This window comes from Bombyx mori, chromosome 3 (assembly GCF_030269925.1).
Source record: "Bombyx mori chromosome 3, ASM3026992v2".
Classification (NCBI taxonomy): domain Eukaryota; kingdom Metazoa; phylum Arthropoda; class Insecta; order Lepidoptera; family Bombycidae; genus Bombyx; species Bombyx mori.
Window position 1 is genome coordinate 4,728,200 of NC_085109.1, and position 18,830 is coordinate 4,747,029.

Genomic DNA, 18,830 nt, shown 5'->3' on the forward strand with positions numbered 1-18,830 from the left:
GTCATTCTCTTTTCCTTTTATTACCGTTTTCTCTCACTCACATCTTAACGTTCTGTTCTTACCATCCTACATGTATGTATGTGGCCATTTAGCGTAGAGTAAATAAAATATATAAATAATTATCTACAAGAAAAAAAAAGAAAAGGATTAAGAAGAAAAAGAAGATTAATAAATTTAGTAAGGCATTTGTGGATCGATAGATGGCATGCGTGCGTTTATTCTTGAAGCCGCAGGTTCCGGAAGGTTCCGGACTGGACACCAACTGAGCTTTCGCTTTTCTATTATTATTTTGAATCGTTAACATTCTTTTTTGTCGGCTCGCTTTTATTCTAGCCTTTGTCAAAATGAAAAAAGAAGTTATAATTCTTACTTCACTGACGGTAAGGGCGTCCTGTGAGATTGTACGGGTAGGTGCCAATGACTTACTTATTTCTGATGCGTTCCAGTTTTTAGAACGGAGTAGCTTTCATGCTTGAGTAAAAATGAGGGTTACAACTCATGTTTGAAGGTGGTGATGGCGTTTACGTCATTGACGTCCAGGAGCACCGTTGACCACTTACACCAGGTGGGCCGTGAGTTCGTTCGTTCGTCTAAACAATAAAAAAAATTGGTCCAGCATAGAAGTTTCATTAATACGCCTTTATTATTAGGTTCAGACTTATGTATGTTTGTATGTATTTGTACGGAATCTTTGAACATGAATTTGACCCCCTTTAAAACGTCGGATTAACTCGAAATTTGGTACCTATACTTATTAAGGACTGATGACAATTCAATATTTAAAAAAAATGAAAAAAATCGTGGGGTGCATGGTATCAGTAGTTATAAATATTTTATCAACAGATATGAGTAGAAGGGTTATTAAGGGAAAAAAATGAAATTCAACTAAAAAATGAAAAATAAATAATAGTTTATAAAAACTAACAAAATACGCTTTTATACAAAATAAAACTAAACAATACAAAATATATTAAAAAAATTTTTAATTAAAAATAGTGTAAGAAAAATTTCTTTTATTGTAAAAAAGCGTGGGGTGCTTTTCAGGATATTATCAAAATAACTCTTCTACTCATATCTACTCATATCAAAATATTTATAACCACTTTATACCATGCATGTAGACGGTGGTTTTGTAAGCTTGCGATATGTAATATAATCGTGACGAAAACAAGGAAGGAAATTCTTCAATACCAGTTACTTTCGGCATATACTTTATTCGGGTTTTTCCTTTAAACAAAGAATGCTCGCTGAGCGCTTTATTTACTCACTTAAAACCTGTTGCTTGTTTTAACGTGCACTGTTTTTAACGATGATCTAAACAAACAAATAAAATAATTTAAAACATGAAATATCAAATAATCTTAATATATTAATACGTGAAGCAAAAACTTTGTATCCCTTTTTACGAAAATTGCGCGGACGGAGGAGTATGAAATTTTCTACACTTACAGAGAATATAGAGAAGAAGTGTACAATGCTAATATTTTTTTAAAATAATGCATAAAAGATACATTAAATCAATAAAGAAAACATTACACATACTACATACCATGTATTTGACGCACACACGCATACATACTATTTATTGTCAAAACTTTTGTTCTTGACGTCTGTGGTCAAATTGAGAATAGATTAAATATTGTTTGTCTTTATTCGTATTTTTTTATAGTGTAGCCTTGGCGAAATTTGTGATTATAGAAGTATAAAATACAATCATAATAATGTACAAACTTACAATTCCAATTAATTATAGTCGAATTTCGACTACTGCGGGACCTCTAGTAATGGTATAGTTTGTCCGTTTACGCTACACGGTGTATGGTGATTTATATTTTTTGTCTCAATATTGTGTTTTTTTTTTAAATAGCACGATCCTGTGATTTATCATTTCACAGTGCTATGCTGGCTTAGGTCACGATTCCGATCCGATGCACAATCAGCAAAGCGCTGCCCTTGCTAGTTCTTTCTAGTTTCAAGGCTGCTTTCAAAAAAACTATGATGCATTATATTGCCAAATAAGAACATAGGAAACATAATTTCAACCCCTTATGCTAAATCTAGCTAGCCTCAATCTAGCTTTTGACATTTCTTTAATCATCACTACGTGCATATGGCCTTCTATAACACGAGACCTACTACAGAACGAGGACAAGTATAGCGCGAGACCTACTATAACACAAGACCTTATACAACACGAAGTCCACTATAACACGAGAACTCCTACAACCCGAGGCCCACTATAACAGGAGGCCTTCTGTAACACGAGGCCAAATACAGCGCGAGGCGTACTAAAACACGAGACCTACTATAACACGAGGCCTACTTTGGCTTTGACTTTGGAAGCACTGTTTTTACAACGCATTTTACAACACTATTTTTGCTAACGCATTTCATGGAATTCATGATAATTCATTTCAATCATTCAACTAATTTAAAACATTTCACTTCACAGTAAATGTTTTGACTGAGACTGAGCAAAAAATACTTCTTTCCATACTAACGAGCATCTCATGTAGTCTATTTGTGGGATTGTCCCGATAACCACCGGTCGTATAGCCCAGAACGGATTTTTTTTTCTTTCTCTTCTCTAGCATTTAAAACATTTTCTTAGAAATCCAAGTTTTCATTTTTCCTGTTAGAAACACTAAAATAAACGTTTTCGTAATGATTTTTTTTTATTGCTTAAATGGGTGGACGAGCTAACAGCCCACCATTGTTGAATGGTTACTGAAGCTCATAGACATCTACAACGTAAATGCGCCACCCACCTTGAGATATAAGTTCTAAGCTCTCAGTATAGTTACAACGGCTGCCGTACCCTTCAAACCGAAACGAATTACTGCTTCACGGCAGAAATAGGCACCCGGTGGTACTTACCCGTGCGGACTCACAAGAGGTCCTACCACCAGTAATATTATATAATACTACCAATAATAATATTACCACCAATAATTTTCTCATTAATCTCAAATTAAAATCAATTGTGTTTATTAATAAACTTTTTCCGTTGGCTCAAAATACGTCTGCCTATGGTGAATATTTAGCAACTTTTGAAAAAAGCAACGAACATTTTATGAATGAAAACAACACTTTTATATTTTTGTTCCATCCCCAAATCCTAATTGCTTGGAGCGATTTTTTTGCGAGTGAAATTCGAATACTCTGCAGTTCATTAATTAATAACGCCCATTAGTATTTTCGTTTCAAAATTAATTGGATTTTACTAATTGAATTGTTTTTACTGTTTCGTTTTCTGATTAATCATTATTTTTTGCTATTACCCACCGATAGCTACTGTATTATAAAGTTATATCAAAGACTAACCGTACTCGCCCGCTTCGCTGGGCATTTAAAATTAACATTACTATTGTTTGTCATTATTATTAGGGAGTCCAACACTCATATAAATATTAGCTTATCCATTAAGTACATGTATTTTCTACATGGATACCAAGTATCAAGTCAATCGGATGCATGGTTCAGTAGTTATAACGGAACATCCATAAAAACCACTCTTGGTTTTTAAATTAGTATAGATGATAATTTAGGTTATGAGAGTTTACAATACGACGAACATATAAGTATTTAAATGAATCTGTTGAAGTGAAAACTTCTTTAGAATTGTTGTGATTTCAAACCGGATGCAACGGAAAAAACGACAGGTAAGAGACACAAATACAAAAGAATGAGACAGAAATATACATACTATTTAATACAGCGCCATCTGTGAGATTTTTTAATACTAACGTGTGTATGAAAGCTCTTGTAGTGAATTTTAATTTAGGATTATACGTGAAATTAAAATATCAATTCACAGAGGGCGCTACCTTACAGTTATTTACTAATGACAAAATTTTACATATACTTAAGACGTTTAGGATAATTGTATTTTAATTTTGGAAGGTTTCACTTCTACCACGTGTGAATGCACACATGTATTTTTGAAGTGAAAACTTCTTTAGAATCGTGATTTCAAACCGGATGCAACGGAAAAAACGACAGGTAAGAGACACAAATACATGAAGCCAGCAAAGAATGAGAGAGAAATATACATACAATTTTTTTTAAAACGAGCATACGGCTCGCCTGATGGTGAGTGGTTACCATAGCTCTTGGACGTCAACAATGCCAGGGGCAGAGCCCAAGCCAATCGTTTTCCATCACCCCAGCCACTACTCATCTTAAAACATAAGGACGAATTCCTAATTATACCGTATGCTCCAACCTCTCTATCCTAGATGGTAGTAGCTACCCGTGTAGTATCACCATCACTTTATAGTGATTATGGTGATACTTTTTTTTTTTTTTTTTTTTTTTTTTTTTTTTTTTTTTTTTTTTTTTTTTTTTTTTATGATTGAAAGTTTACTGGTGGCCCGAAGGCCTTTCCAGTTTCACCAGGACAGGTGGGCGAGCAAAGGCTCAGCCAAGAGGGGTGGGATTTGCTAACAACTGCCCGAGCGCCTCCGAAGGAGACCTAACAACTCAAGAGCAATTGTTTCGCGAATGAATCTACTACCGGATCGGAATCGCGACCCGCTGAGAAGATCCGGCGAGAAACTCAGCGGGCTGATGCATGGGTTAGGTTGCACCTCGACCTCTTTGTCGAGTTCGACGAGTACGGTTACCGGGGTCCCTAAGCCTGCCCCTAGTATTAGAGCTGAAGGCATCTAATGCAAAGGTTATTGGATCTGATGGATCCGTAAGGACGTGTCTAGGGCGTCGACGGTGACTGGCTCCTGCATGATCAGGATTCGGGGAGTAGTCAGCGGCGGCAACGATAAGGCGATTATCATGACGCATAGCCTTATCGAAGTATCGTTCCGACGCTGACTTCATGTATTTCCGAATTGATTCGAGGCCCAGGTCATCGTGTAGGTCAACGTTCCTCACGAACCACGGAGCCCCGACAGCTAACCTGCAAAAGCGGGATTGTAGGGATTGGAGGGTGTCTATGTGTGTGCGGGCCGCGTGAGCGAACACCACACTCGCGTAAGTCATGACGGGCCTTATGCAAGTTTTGTAAAGTGTCACCTTGTTCCGAAGGGACATTTTACTCCGCTTACAGATCATGGGGTAGAGTCTACCGAGAATAAACGCGGCACGGTCACGGACTGATTTTATATGCGGGCGGAATGTCATCGATGCATCCAGGGTAACGCCCAGGTACTTGACCTTCCTGGCCCAGGGTATGGGTTGTCTAAAGAGAGTAATCGGGGGTGTGAGATTCCTCCTCCTAATCCGGGAGGAAATCCGTGTGGAGCTTCCCCTCTGAAATAGCACCGCAGTACTTTTCGCTGGGTTGATGTCTATGCGCCATTTTCGGAACCACTGTCCTAGGGCTAGGGCTGCGCTCTGAAGCTTCTTCGCGATTAGGGACTTATTTCTACTAGAATAGTAAACAGTCGTGTCGTCGGCGAATAAAGCTAAATGGGTCGGCGGCGACCGGGGAATATCGTTGACGAATAAGCTAAATAGGAGGGGTGAGAGGACAGAGCCTTGCGGGACTCCAGCTGTGAGAGGTCGTGGGGAGGAGCGGGTTCCCTCGACTCGATATCGAAAAGAGCGGTTCGACAAGAAGTCCCGTATGATGAGCACGAGACTATCCGGCACGCCCATGTTGAATAGTTTGAAAATCAAACCATTGTGCCAGACTTTGTCGAACGCTTTTGCGACGTCGAAGAAGAGAGCTCCCGTGTATAACGGTTTTGGTCGATTAAGCCCCACAAGAATGTGCTCCGTGAGGCGGTGCACCTGTTGAACGCATGAGTGATTTGTACGGAATCCGAATTGTTCATCGATAAGAATGCCCTTGGATGAGACGAAGTCTCTGAGGCGTTTGTAGAGCAGACGCTCATACAGTTTGCCTAGAGACATGAGGAGGCTAATCGGGCGGTAGCTCGTCGGATCATTTTTTGGTTTACCGGGTTTATGTATGCCGATAACGTCCGCTTCTTTCCACACCGCGGGAAAGATACAGTTCGCCATAGCAGCATTGAAAATAGATGCCAACATCACGATGAGTTGGACGGGTAGAAGTTTAATAACGCGGTTGGATATACCGTCGGAACCGGGAGCCTTGCGAGGACGTAGGTCTTTGATCAAGTCTTTAACTTCCATCGGGGTGACGGGTGGTAACGCATCAGAGGGTGGCAAGGAGGCTCTGCGTTCTACCTCACTGTCTACTAATTCTACATGAACAGGGTCCACGGATTGAGTGCTGGGCGTGCACTGGGTTTGCAATGTATCGGCCAGCAGCTCTGCTTTTTCGTCATCATCGAACGCCGCGAGTCGGCCTGAGGGGCCTACGAGGGGGGGCATAGTTACTACCGTATCCGATTTGAGCGTACGAGCTAAGCGGTAGTAAGACCTTTGGGAGGGCGCGAGTCCTTCTAAGAAATCAGACCATCTGGCATCTCGGACTTCGGCGATGCGAGACTTTACGTCGCGTTGTAGGGCACGCATTCGAATACGATTTTCCGCGGTAGGATACCTGTCGTAGGCGCGTATCGAGGCGTTCTTAGCTCTAAGAAGTTCCCTAATATCGTCGGACAATTTGAAGCGGTGAAGGAAGTCCTCCGCTACAACTTGTTTCGATGACCTATCTAATGTCGAGGTGATGTGTGACGTTAAGATGTCTATGGCTTCAGCGGTATCCTGAGGAGACGGGATAGAGTCCGGGTTAAACGGGAGCGATGGTGGATCAGATTCAGCCAGGCTGATGCCCAGCGTGTGCCAATCCACCACAGTCCTCGTGACGGGAACGGAATCGGGAGCGCGACCGAGCTTCATAACGACGGGACGATGGTCTGAATCTAACTCTGAAACTACTTCGATCGAGTGTAAGCGCAGAGTTACGTTTTTTAATAACGCTATGTCGAGTATATCCGGGCGATGCGCGATATTTAGCGGGTAGTGAGTCGGGGTTAGCGGAGCGACGATATCGAAGGCGAGATCATCGACTAACGCGTCAAGCCGCCTGCCATTCGGGGTTGTGGTGTGTGAGTTCCACCTGATGTGTTTACAATTTAGGTCGCCCGCCAGAATGACAGAGCTCCCCATACCGAGCAGCGCCTCGATATCACTGCTTAGAACGATCTTATCCGGTGGAAGATAAACGGACGCGATAACGATCGGCGCGTGTCCCGTCAGTGAGATTCGGCACACTGATGCTTCGATATTAGCGAGCGCGGGAGGATCGAGCGGGACGCAATGCAGGGCTCTTCTATAGTAAATGACGGTACCACCACCACGGGCAGAGAGCCTGTCGTTCCTGACCATGTTATAGTTCGCGATTTTAGGGTCACGGCGCGCGGGCTTAAGTAGGGTCTCCTGCACTAAAAAGATATCAATTTGGTGGTCACGCAAAAAGTCAGAAACCTGATCACGTTGATTTGCGAGACCGTAAGCGTTAAAAAATCCTATCGTTACGGATAGGGGCTTTATTCTACTTATATACGCCATTGATTACCGGCGGAGTGAGGGGAGGACGTACGTATTTAATGACGCGTATACGTCGGCGTATTCCTGCACAACGGCGATAAAGTGTTGTGCAGTGGAGGCAGCGCGAATGGCGTCGCCCAAAGCGTTAACGCGCTCAAAGTTGATCGACTGAAAGAAGTCGATCGCTAAAGCGAGATTGTCGGACGCGGTCGGAGGGCAAGTCGCGGGAGAGGGACGAGTCGCGGGGGCGGGACGAATCGCGGAGGAGGGAGTTGTAGCCGTGTTCGTGTACGGCAGCGGTTTTGCCCAGGCCGAGACACTGGGCACCGCCGCCGGAACGAACGCTGGCTTAGCCTGCGACGCAGAGGGTGCCGAGGCTTTGATGTCTGGGCCGGAAGCTCGGAGGCGGTTTTGGCGGGCGACGCGGCGATTTATTTTAGGGGCTCGGGGGCAACCACGGTAATTCGCGGGGTGACCCTGTGTTCGACACAGGACGCAGCTAGGCGGTTCCGTCGCGGTTTTTTGGTCGCGAGCGCAGAGGGCCGTGGCGTGATCGCCCAAACACTTAACACATCGGGGGCGCGCGTGACAGTTACGGGAAGAGTGCCCGTACAATTGACAGTTATGGCACTGGCTAGGAGTGCCTTTTTTATGGGGGGCTTCGACAGCGATACCAGAGAGCCTACAGACGGTCTGTGTGTTAAAGATTTTCTTACCCTCGGGGGTAGGCTGGAGAGCGACTAGAACCATATTATATGGCTCCCTACCGCGACCGGTGTGCATACGGTGCACAGAATTCACTGGTAGGCCTTGTTCTAACAGGTCGGCTTTTACGAGCTCTACATCTAACTCTTTAGGGATTCCGCGTATTACAACGCGGAGTTCGCGCTCCTCCTGGAGCGTATACGTATGGAAACTTATACGCTCCTTACGGAGGTAAGAAGAGAGGGCCCTATGGTCGTCGGGTGTTTGAACCTTAATTTGAATGCCGTTCGCGAGGTTACGGGCATTCGTGAAATTTATATTTTTGGCCTTAAGGGCCATGCAAACTCGATCCCAAGCTGCCTTCTCCTGAAGGATAACCGGGGGAGGGGTCTGGGTTTTATTTTGTGCCACCGGACGCGGCGACGGAGTGGCACGGGCTGGGGGCGCAACGGGAGTCTGAGGGCGGGGGCGCGACGCGTTCACGGCTTTGCTAATTTTAGCGGCCGCGGGAGCTCGAGACTCCGCGGCACGCTTCTTACCCTTCTGTACCAGGGTGAATCCATCCGTCGATGAGGCGGGGGCGAGGTCGACCTCCATGTCCGAGTCAGAGTCGGAGCACGAGGAGGCGGGTGCAGGCGACCTACGAGCAAGTGTAGGTGTTTTAGAGGGCGCGACGGAGGCCGCGGATGATCGCTCAGCTGAAACGATGGTCACGGCGGACGACGCAGCAGCTTTTCTCGCCAGTATAGGCGACACGGGAGCGGCAGGCACGACAGAGGCTGCGGTGCTCAATGCAGAAGCTCTGCACGCAGGTACAGGCGACGCAGGAGCAGCGAGCGCGGCGGAGTCCTCGAGAGGGCTCGCAGTGTGATTGGCCTTGAAGGCCAAAAACTCCGAGGCGAGCTGTGGGTGGCGAAGTCGGAGGAATTCCGCGAATACAGCGTCCATGATCGCTGAGTACCCAGGTGGGGCGGCCCCGGGTCTTGAAAACACTCGCCTTGCGGCGAGGCCCCAACTTCTCGGACCTGAGCGGTTCTATTGAACACAGGTGGCAATGCGGCGCGATTACTACAGGACAAAGAAAAAGCACAACAAAACAGAAATTACGAAAAGAAACAAAACAAATAAATACTTGCAGGAAACCACTTTGTCGGCAGATGTACCACGAACACAGAAACAACAAAAGGAAACAAAACAAATAAAAACTTCCAGAAAGAGCACTTAGTCGGCAGATGTACCACAAACACAGGCCGCGCGAACAATGGCCGGGCTAACAAAAGCCGGGCGAACAAAGACCGGGCGATCGAGTGGACGATGAGCACGTCCGCACGTGACGGGTGCCTCTATCGGAATGATGGTGATACTACACACTATTCCTTCTTAACGCAATAATGGGTTGCATGGTAGACACTACGTGCAGCCTTAACTTGTCTATCGACTAATGCAATTAAAAAATACTTATTTTTTTTATAAGTAACAGCTTAGATATACCAGTAAGTAGTATTGCCAGACTCAAGTCGAAGGATCTAGTAACATCTAGAACGCTCGAGAAGTGCAACGCCATCTATTGTCAGATAGCAGAAACACGCATCGAAAATACTCGACTTGCGAGGAATGATCGCGACAATTCTAGGGATGTGGTATCGGCTACAAAAGCGTTGCCGAAATGGTACGCAGTCAGTCAGTAATCGGAACTACTCGAAGCGAAACAGCGAACGGATCACCTGACGCGAAGCGGAAGAAGCGAATTGAGAATTTTAAAGTGTTCTGTGTGTGTTCTAAGTGATAAATACAGTTTTAAGTTGTACTTTGGTGAAGCATTTATTTATTCTGAGCCCTAGCGCGTAACACTATCAACAATTTATAAGACAAGCATTCAGCAGAAGTCTACAATGAAGCAATCAGTCATTCTGGTATTGGGCTTGAAGATTGGAAAAGATGTTATACAATACCAGGTGTCTCAAGCTGAGCTGTCTCAAAGCAGCACGCACGTAATGATCGTACACGTATTTGCGCAAAAAAATAAAAATTTATCCTTGTTTTTTTACTATTTTGTCGAATGAACATCAGAATTCACCGAAGCGCCTTATTAAAGGTCAATGCAATAAATTTTTACGCGTTAGTCGAGTTAAACTAGTTTAGTGCGAGTATATGACAAGTACCTTATTGTTTCTGAGTCACAGATAAATGTTGGGCTTTACCAGCTCTAGTTAAGTACGCAATAAATATTTTTTTAATTGCTCTATGTCGACCAACGGACTCACGGGCGTACTTTGTGTTATGTTGTTATCGGAGATCGGCCGACTATTGAGGTCGAATTTCATTATGTGATGCGTGTCCTGCTCTTCGAACGAACCAGTGTGCTTGGTGCAAGTTTTTTAATATAATAAAAGCATAAAAGTTAGCCCAATTTTGTATGCAGTTGGAACAGCCCCCCTAACGGCAAACGTAGGCAAACGATCCCATTCCATACAAATATGAGCTAACTTTTACGCTATCGAGAACGTTCAAAAACTCTCACTAAGCACACAGATCTATAACTTTCTTGAGACAGAAAGAAGGAGGATAGTGGTGCCTCCCATTATGCCGTAAAATCGATACTTACCAATACCAAATTTAACGTGTTTCAGTTTAATTACTTGGTGTTTTTTTCTAGGTCGGAGAGATCGCTCATGAACACGCGTTAGGTTTTTAGAAAGAAAAAATAAGTATTTTTTTTCCGTTGGAACGTTACATCGTAGATGTCTATGGGCTCCAGTAACCACATAACACCAGGTGAGCTGTGAGCTCGTCCACCCATCTAAGTATTAATAAAAAAAAAAAGCACGATATCAAACCTTATGAGAAATTTTGATTACGACTAGCAAACCGATGAAAATACTAGACATACATTCTGTATCATTCGTGATAATGTATGAAAGTGACCCGTTACTTGTGATGAAGGGCTCAACGAGTAAATTAACCTATAGACACAGCCCACTGACTTCTCGCCGGATCTTCTCAGTGGGTCGCGTTTCCGATCCGGTGGTAGATTCTGCGAAGCACTGCTCTTCCTATGGCCAGTTTTAGCACCATTCCCGATTTGAGCCCCGTGAGCTCACCTACTAGCTCAGTGAATCTAGAATAACCCCTTGAAGTTACTAGAATAGGTAGGGAAAAAAATAATAATTGGCATTTAGGTATCTTCCGCCCCGTTAGCCGAATGTTTCTTGAGATTTTTTTTAATGTAACTTGAGAATAACGGGATTCGTGAAAGATATTTGCTATTAGTTGTTCGGATGTACATAATAGATAAAAACATATGAAAATGATGTGGCTTAATGTAAAATGTTTGTTTATTTCTATATATATTTTTAATGTGAATTTAAATCACTGTGCTTCTTTTCCGCTTTGGTAAATTCCATTACTGCCATGATCACAATAATCACTAACCTTCAGACCGGAAAGGTCGTAAGGCCGTCTGCTTTGCAGTAGAAATAGCTGGAAAAGAGAGAGCTCAGTTTCCAGTTTCCTTATTAACATTATGTACATACTTAACGCATGCTTAAAGCGTAATGATAACAAAAAAACGAAACAAAAAAGAAAATAACATAATATGTAATTCCAAACTAAATATAAATTAAAATATAAAGTAAGAAAACGTTAAACACAATAATTTCACCCACTTAATTTTGTCTAATCGTATGCTTTTTCAGTACCACTTCATATAATCTTTACTACACCATAAAACATAACTCAGGGTACTTCGAAGTCGTTAATGCAAGAATTCCGTGCCAATAAATAGTTCGTCCATTTTATGTTCCGCTTTAACATAGTGACCTAACCTTGCTGATTCTCGGCCTAATTACAGCTGTAGGAATTGGCACTATTGTTTGCATAATAAGGAATGCTTGTTCGTAAAATGTCGCACGAATTTATAAACCATGAGCTCACAAGTATTTAATATTGCATTCCATTATAGAGGAATGCTCTATACAACAGTTAAAGGTAGAATAGTTTATGGTAATCGCAATGCAGTTGTTACTGCTATTTTAAAGCTAATGTTACTTTAAAAATATGTAAACAAAAATCCGTTGTTTAACATGCATTACTTGTTTTAGTTAGAACTAGATGATGACCGAGCTTTCCTCTTCTTTTTTTTTTTGATAACGCCATCTTGTTGTGTCTTTAAAGCGGTTAGTTGCCCTCGTTTAAAAAAAAAGTATTTTTATTCGTCGATAGATGTCGGGAAGAGTTGATTAGTTAGCTAGATCGATTTATCTCCCCCGAAATCTCCTGTATACTAAATTTTATGAAAATCGTTGGAGCCGTTTCCGAGATTCAGATTATATATACATATATTAATATACAAGAATTGCTCGTTTAAAGGTATAAGATAATAAACTCATAAAACCACGAAACCATAATCCTATCAGCTACATACATATTTCAATATTTCATCATCTAAAACTGTTCACAAATTCATTTATCATTCCATTTTCGGAGCGTCTCAAAACCATTAAAATGAATCTAATCACGAATCGAATAGTTATAACTACGAATCATCGAATCTACGAGTGATCGTTCACCTGTGTTTTTTTTATCGACAGATTACAACGTCGAGCGCTATCCAACATTAGTGTGGTTCCACGGAGGCGATTTCGCCAGGGGCAGTCCAAACAACATCAACCCGTTCCAATTGGTTTTGAATCAAAAGGTAACACTAATGTCAATTGAGAACCACACCGCGCGTTTCGCTTAAAATATACAATTTTAAACATTAATTTTTCAGGTCATATTTGTGTCAGTGGCCTATCGACTAAACATCTTCGGTTTCTTCTCGTCATTAGATAACGAGGCTCCCGGAAACTTCGGTCTTCTTGACCAAACAGCAGCCTTGACTTGGGTTAAAAATAATATAGCCAGCTTCGGAGGTGATCCAGACAATGTATGCATTTTCGGTCATGACGCTGGTTCTGTGAGCGTTGGTTTTCATCTCTTATCACCATATTCAGCAGGATTATTTCAGAAAGCTATAGCTATGAGTGGTAACGTACTATCACCAGATAAAGTGAACGTAGCCAGAAAAGAAGTCATTACTGTAAACAAAGTGGCCAGAGCATTTGGTTGCTTCAGAGAGCCTACAAGTGCCTTACTTGGCTGTTTAAGGAGAGTACCGTTTAAAGCCCTATTAAATATAGGAGAACCATTAGCACAATGGAAACCTATAGTAGACAATGGTTTTAGTAACGTTTCGGGTCCTGTCCTTTCTGACTTTCCTAGTAAATTGTTCGAAGACGAAATGTTTTCACCTGTACCGGTTTTAACTGGTTTTACTGATATGGAAGATGCATTATTCCTTGAAAAAAACGGCAGTGATTCCGGCGTTAGTCAAAGAGAGTTTGACGTTATGCGGGAAGAGATCATACTTGCAGACATAACAGTTGATAATAGTTCCTGCTTCACCAACCAACATCACATACAAGATGCCGTGGCATTTTTCTATAAGCCTATACCACCCACGTCAAATGAAACGGTCCTAAGAAAGCTATATCTAGAATTTTACACTGACAAATTACATGCGGCTGCAACCTATCAGCTTGCGAAGCATATTAGTAAACATACTTCAGTTTATTTGTACAGATTTGATTTGAAGCCATTCTCAGAAGTGGTCAACGAAGGTATTTCCGACTGGATTGGTGTTCCGCACAATTTCGATTTGATTTTTACATTTGGATTACCATACTTGGCATTGCCGGAAGATTTAGATAAGTGGGATCGCAGAGATAAGCGCATCTCCGATATAGTAATGAAAATGTGGTCCAATTTCGCTTGGTATTCAAACCCAACGAATTCCGGGGTGATTATTAATTGGGAGCCTTTCGAAATTGAGAAGCCCGGGTTCTTAATAATAGATCGACAGAATTTTAGCATGAGTACCGCAGCGACAGTGAATTACAAAGCACTCGAATTTTGGACCGATTTCTATCCGAAAGTTGTTGAAATTGGCACGAAATGCTGTAAAGAATCTTTTGAAGATAATGGCGTTGGTCCAACGATCGAGATACGGGCTCGTTACATGCCCTTTTTACTTACTTATGTAATTATTTTATTCTCATAAGAAAGATCTTGTGTATTAAAATTTATTTTTGTATACCTAGTTGAGGAGGAGAGGGAGGAGGATACACTTTATTGCACACCAAAACACAATTTACATTCAAAAAAACAATAAAAAAACAGATAAATTTGTACAATAGGCGGTCTTATCGCTAAAAGCGATCTCTTCCAGACAACCGTATAATTTATAGAAATTCTGGAAAATATAAAAAAATATGGCAGGTATGTTGCGGTGTACTATAGATAATACATTATAGAAAATATATACATACAATAAACAAAATATATACCGTTTACATATAATATGAAATATATACTTATTATTATATACCATAGTTGATTCGAATAGTACTTTATATTTAGGCTGAATCTCAAATATTTATTATTTATATATTCCGCAAATAAAGTAAACAAACAAACAGTGTTTTATTTGAATCGCCAACTGAAGTTGATCGTAAGTTCAACGACTTTCGGAAAGACCTCAAAAGATTTCATTTGGATTCGTCACGCACGGTCCTTGACTTCGTCTGTAAAGTCTGCAAAACAATTTAACTCTACAACTAATTACAACTAAGCTTTAGGGATTTCGGAAAGAAAACACTTCAATGTTGATTTATATTTTTGATTCAGGAGCCTGGCTTAATAGATAAGAGAGACATTGTATTCTATACATACAGATTCGTACCACAATTCGAGCTTCTGCCACACTGCGAAGAAATCTTTTTTTTTTTGTTCCTACCTATGCCGATAGCCTTGAGAGGCTATTTCAGCCCTATCTAGAGCAGTGCTTCGCAGAATCTAATACCGGAAGATTCGGCGAGAAACTCAGTGGGCTAAAAGAAATCTGTCAGACTAAAGGGCAATTGAACCTTATGTCTCAAAGTGAAAAAAACATATAATACGTTGAATAAGTTCCTCGGCTCATGTTTACTGATAAAAAATATAGTTCTATGAACCTACATTTTTTTCGTTACAGGATGTCAGGTATAGAAATAAGCAGAGTTCGGAAGTTGACATTTATTACTAGTGCATATCATGTCACCGTTGCTTTTATTTAAACATATAAGAGAGGCAAAGTTTTGTTTGGTTGACAACATAAAATTACATAGAAATAGAAATAATTACTAAATAGAGAGAGAAGAAGGTTAGAGAACGAAAAGAAAGAAGGAGAAAGAGAAAGGTATTATACACTACTCGCTTGTGTATGCGACTGTTGCGTCTGCGCACGTCTCATTTAACGGTTTTATTCCACGCACTTTTTTCCACGGATTTTGGAACGAAGTTCCTTACGGCAGGCTTGGAGGGGACAGGCATTTTGCTGCGCGACCGAACTGAAAAAAATGTGATAGTAAAACCGTAACAATTTTTTTTTTATGTTAAGTCTTATTAATAAAATAGGTTTTGAATACAAACATTTTATTGATTATATTGAGCGATATTATACTATTTTAAAAACTTAACAAATATTAGATTAGATTTTGTATTCTGATAATTTGACGAACCCAATTTACATCATATCTGTCTAGATTCAATTAAAAAAACATCATCCACAAGAACTTTGACGACAATTGATAGTTAGACATAGAAGAAGAAGGTTGTCATTTAAACCTTGGGCTGAATTGCCGGGGCGAAATACAAATACATTGTTACTATACAGTAAGGTAAAATTATTCCCCATAGGCCTATGACACTAATGTATAGTCATAAACAGAAACTGAAAATTGTTAGCGCCAACTAATTTTTTTTTTTTTTTGCTTAGTTGTTTGGACGAGCTCACAGCCCACCTGGTGTAAAGTGGTTACTGGAGCCCATAGACATCTACAACGCAAATGTGCCACCCACCTTGAGATATAAGTTCTAAGATCTCAGTATAGTTACAACGGCTGCCCCACCCTTCAAACCGAAACGCATTACTGCTTCACGGCTGAAATAGGCAGGGTGGTGGTACCTACCCGCGCGGACTCACAAGAGGTACCACCAGTAAACAGTTTAATTTAATTTCCGAGTTTTTATTAACATTTTTCACACGGTGTAGACACAGTGTATCGCTAACACACTTATATTCGTGTTAAAACAATATTATTCAAAGTACTTATGTCCGAAAGTCAGCCGGAGCTGATAAAATCGCAAAAAACGTTCTTAAATTAATAACTGTAACTATTTAAAAAAACATTGCCTGTTTCAAATTAACGCAGCAGGATACATCGTGAGCTCAATACCGAGGTGAATATTTAGTTTTCTTTTAGTCTCAAATGGGTCGTGTTCGTTGTTTAGTGAAAGAGCAGTTGGTTAAATATTTACTAATTATGTAGGTCAAGAACGTAAATAATTCTTCAAGATAAATACACGTGCTTGTGTTTGTAGGCACGTCACTGTATTTTGGTTTAGGCTGAAATACGCGTTGATACTGTTCACGAATGAAAATTACATACGTCCTGCCTATTTCTGTCGCGTGGCATTAGGTTAATATAATATAGATTTAGATAGTATATACTTAGTCTGGCCATTATCATCATCATCATCATCATCATTTACATCTGTTACAATTAAAAAAAAAAAAAAAATTATTGCAACATTAACAATTATTATTAACATTAACATTATTAACATTATTGCAACATTAACATAACATTTATTACTTTTACAGTGTGTTGTTACATGTATTTATGGCCAGACTAAGTAGGTATGGAGCCAAATGCAATTTTTAAAACTCTCCATACGCTTGGAATTAGTAAAATATTTGTGTACCGGGCTCTTAATAGGTGCAATGAGACCTCCTCTGTTTGTGACAGAAAAAGATCTGGCCGTCCACGTAGTGTTCTTTTGAAAAAGGTGGTCAAAGCAGTAAGGGAAAGAATTCGTAGAAATCCTGTCCGAAAGCAAAAGATTTTATCTCGGGAGATGAAGATAGCATCTAGAACCATGTCGCGTATTTTAAAAGATGACTTAGGACTTGCACCCTATAAGAGACGTACTGGTCATTTTTTTAACTGATAATTTAAAAGAGAATAGAGTGGTAAAATCGAAACAACTACTGAAGCAATACGCAAAGGGGGGTCACAGAAAATTTTTGTTTACGGATGAGAAAATTTTTACAATTGAGCAACATTTTAACAAACAAAATGACCATATTTATGCTCAAAGCTCTAAGGAAGCTTCCCAATTAGTCGACAGAGTGCAACGTGGGCACTATCCGACTTCAGTGATGGTTTGGTGGGGTATTAGCTATGAAGGAGTGACTGAGCCATACTTTTGTGAAAAAGGTATCAAAACATCCTCACAAGTGTATCAAGATACCATTCTTGAGAAGGTAGTGAATCCCCTTAACAACACCATGTTCAATAATCAAGAATGGTCCTTCCAGCAAGACTCGGCGCCAGGTCATAAAGTTCGGTCTACGCAGTCTTGGTTGGAAACGAACGTTTCGGACTTCATCAGAGCTGAAGACTGGCCGTCGTCTAGTCCCGATCTTAATCCGCTGGATTATGATTTATGGCCAGTTTTAGAGAGTACGGCTTGCTCTAAACGCCATGATAATTTGGAGTTCCTAAAACAATCCGTACAATTGGCAGTGAAAAATTTTCTCATGGAAAGAGTGCGTGCTTATATTGATAACTGGCCTCAACGTTTAAAGGACTGTATTGCAGCCAATGGAGACCACTTCGAATAAGCTTTTTATACTTTAAATTGTTTTATATTTATGTATTAAACTAACAAACTGTAAAAGTAATAAATGTTATTTGCAATAGAATTTCTTTTTTGCTTTGTAACAGTATTTATGGCCAGACTAAGTACTTTGTTTAATGCAATCACAGCGATTCGGTTATCTTTATCACCCCACTCCATTTTAATATCGCAAAATATTGTACAATGTATTGGCGCCAAAATGAGAAAACTCAATGAGCAATCATATAAAAATGACAGATTCCAAATTCAAATGTAATATTTTGTTAATTTTTAATTGTAACAGTATTTATGGCCAGACTAAGTATATTTCATTGAATTGGACTAATACCTAATAAATATTAATACATAATATGAAAATAAGCCTCGAGGAGTCAGTGTTTATGGTCCAATTTTGATCTTCGAGCAAACACTAGTTATAGTAAATGGTTAGGTACTGTCAATAGTGTCTGAGTAGGCAGCTTTGTTCAAAATATTTAGGGTCCGTAATCTAGGTCCACAATCCTTGTATTTGTGTCATGTGTATAATGTACCTTGTTGACTATTTTTTTATGTTAATTGTGTGTTAATTGTAAATAGCCCATTTATCGAGGAAGGCTATAACGCTATAATTTTATTATTGAACCGACACTTTATGTTACAGTTATATTATACTTCAAGTAAAACTTTATATATAATTATAAAAAAAACTGTTAAAATCTTTAAATTCGAAAAAAAAACAAATTAACGTTTATTCGAGATACCGTAACGCGAAAACGTTCGAAGTGCAAAAACGGTATAACCTAAAAACTCGTTTCGTTGTATCGCGAATAACTATATAAATTAATAAATCGGTCGCCAAATTGACGTTTTCTCTTTAACAAACAGACGCGTTCGATCTTACCATTCTGTGCACATCCTTTTTT

General features: G+C 40.4%; 1 protein-coding gene across 1 annotated transcript in view; it reads left to right on the forward strand.

Annotated features, from left to right (window-relative positions):
• The window catches only part of LOC101737662 (carboxylesterase 1C), a 45,174-nt gene that overhangs the window by 12,524 nt on the left and 13,820 nt on the right, over positions 1-18,830 (forward strand). The window contains exons 2-3 of the mRNA XM_038019005.2: positions 12,735-12,841; positions 12,917-14,168. Coding sequence (XP_037874933.1) covers positions 12,735-12,841; positions 12,917-14,168 — 1,359 coding nt within the window. The remainder of the gene's footprint in view (positions 1-12,734; positions 12,842-12,916; positions 14,169-18,830) is intronic.